The following is a 2,500-nucleotide window of genomic DNA, read 5'->3' as shown; positions in this document are numbered from 1 at the left end:
ATGCTGACATCATTCTAGTCCATTGGAGAGAAGAGCACAGGATGCACGGGTCACACCTACCCCCCCTGTGATTGCCATGGGCCTCCAGAAATGGAGATAGAATAACTAGCACACAAAGAGAAGGAGGAGAGAGAGAAAAAGAGAGAACATGTGTTGACCACCTCAGTCGATGAACCACGCTGCCTTCAGGGAAGACCTTAAGTCCTTAAAATCGCTTGGGTTAGGTTCAATCTCTTGATTTTTGGAAATATTTATTATTTACAACTAGACGGGTTAAAACTTCACAAGAACATGATGGACCCACAGAGATCAGGCTGCTCATTGCGGTGTCAGATGCCTTACTGGTCGGCCTCCTCATGCCTCCTGCCTAATCGCCTTTAAAATGAGTGAGTGACAGTAGACAGGGGAGCATTCCTGGGCCACCGTGACATGAGTACGGAGACGCACGGTGCAGGGCGAGCTGCTTTACCTTGAAACCTCTGGATCCTGCCTTTGCCGAAGGGCATGGGGAGGTTGAGTGGGACGTAGTGCTCATGGTTGCACACCACCTTCAGGAACTCAAACTTGAACTCGTACAGTGTCTGGAGAAGGAGGAGGAAGCAGAAGAACCTTGGTCATGAAAAAACAGGGGGTTTGGCAGCGTCGTGATCTGTGGCATCGTGATCTGTGGCATGGGTGCTCACGTCTCCCTCTGTGTACTCCCTCTGCCCTCCTTCATAAAATACAGCTAGCTGAATAATTCAGCCTAAAATTAGCCAAAGAAAGTACTCTAATGGCTTATTAGGGCTGTAAAGTACTGAAGGAGTGCTTGGCCTAACCACAGTCCTTCATAATTCACCATCATTGACTAAATAGGATTATAGGAATATCATCTGCCATACCAATTATTGATTGTGGTGCACTTTCAGTTTAGCTCACTAAAGCAGGAAAAGGCTACACTTTGCATTTTCCGATTTTTTTGTTTTTGTTTATCAGAACAAAGTGCCTTCTTCCGTTTGATTCAGCACTCTGAAAGTTGGAAAAAAACAAATCATCGGAATGAGTGAAGCCCGCTCTTATCTTTGCACTAAAATGTAGCACCATGTTACTGGAAGTGGTCATTGATCTACACTATTATGGCGAGTGGAAGTACCTTAGGGTCTCCTGGCATGAAGCAGTTGATGTAGTTGTTGATTTGCTTGAACACAAAGCCCCGATCCATGAAGGTGAAGCAGCGCTGTGTGAAGGGCGAGGAGAAGGACATTTAGCCCAGTGGAACACACATCAACACAACACACATCAACACAACACACATCAACACAACACACATTCATCCAGCCCCCATGTGGAACACACATCAACACAACACACATCAACACACATCAACAGAACACACATTGATCCAGCCCCCATGTGGAACACACATCAACACAACACACATCAACAGAACACACATTCATCCAGCCCCCATGTGGAACACACATCAACACAACACACATCAACAGAACACACATTCATCCAGCCCCCATGTGGAACACACATCAACACAACACACATCAACAGAACACACATTCATCCAGCCCCCATGTGGAACACACATCAACACAACACACATCAACAGAACACACATTCATCCAGCCCCCATGTGGAACACACATCAACACAACACACATCAACACAACACACATTCATCCAGCCCCCATGTGGAACACACATCAACACAACACACATCAACACACATCAACACACATCAACACAACACACATTCATCCAGCCCACACGTGGAACACACATCAACACAACACACATTCATCCAGCCCACATGGTGCATTCTCTAATACAGATCAAGCCAATCCAAAGGGTGTGGCACATATTGGGTTTGAAACGAATGTTTAAAAGAAATGCAATATATTGCCTCGATTTTAACTGAGTAATAGCTCACACTGCTGTTGTATGTCAGCCTGGATATCTTAAAGATTACACCTGAACACTTTGTGTACACAGGCACACTACTACTACTGATGCTGATGCTGATGGGAGTATCTGAGGCCTCACCTTGGCAAACACTGCCAGGCTGTGATTGGCGTTCCTGGCTGCGTCCAGGTTGTCCTTGTACTTCTGGGTGATGTGGGGCATCAGCATGTTCACCAGGGTCTCCACCGCATGGTGGAAGGAGGCTGAGAAGCGCTGGTTACGTGACAGCTGCCAGAGGCAAACACAACCACGGAAATGTATCTCATTAAAACAGCCGCTGTCTTGCAACTGTTGCTGGATGTCAAAGGATGACACGGGGAAACTGTGGGAGCCAATGACAATAATTTTTGATCATAACGAAAATGTTGTATAAAAACGTTACTTACTTTAACCTTACCACTTTCCATCAGGTGCTGAGCCATAGACTTCACCAAAGCTTCGAAGAAATACCAGGAATACTGCAAAACAAAATAGATTACCTTCAAGTAATGTATTAAAAGAGAGAGAGAGAGAGAGTGAGAGAGAGAAAGAGATAGTGAGTGTGTGT

At 45.6% G+C, this 2,500-nt stretch overlaps 1 protein-coding gene across 8 annotated transcripts in view; it reads right to left on the bottom strand.

Annotated features, from left to right (window-relative positions):
• The window catches only part of dock9b (dedicator of cytokinesis 9b), a 90,794-nt gene that overhangs the window by 26,384 nt on the left and 61,910 nt on the right, over nucleotides 1-2,500 (bottom strand). For all 8 annotated transcript variants that reach the window (XM_031583079.2, XM_031583083.2, XM_031583084.2 and 5 more), the window contains exons 27-30: nucleotides 2,340-2,411; nucleotides 2,035-2,181; nucleotides 1,133-1,216; nucleotides 470-581 (exon numbers count right to left, since the gene is read on the bottom strand). In XM_031583079.2, coding sequence (XP_031438939.1) covers nucleotides 470-581; nucleotides 1,133-1,216; nucleotides 2,035-2,181; nucleotides 2,340-2,411 — 415 coding nt within the window. The remainder of the gene's footprint in view (nucleotides 1-469; nucleotides 582-1,132; nucleotides 1,217-2,034; nucleotides 2,182-2,339; nucleotides 2,412-2,500) is intronic.

The sequence above is a fragment of the Clupea harengus genome, chromosome 16, assembly GCF_900700415.2.
Source record: "Clupea harengus chromosome 16, Ch_v2.0.2, whole genome shotgun sequence".
NCBI classification, from domain to species: domain Eukaryota; kingdom Metazoa; phylum Chordata; class Actinopteri; order Clupeiformes; family Clupeidae; genus Clupea; species Clupea harengus.
Note: the sequence above shows the minus strand (reverse complement) of the source record. Positions and strands in the feature narration are given on the sequence as shown.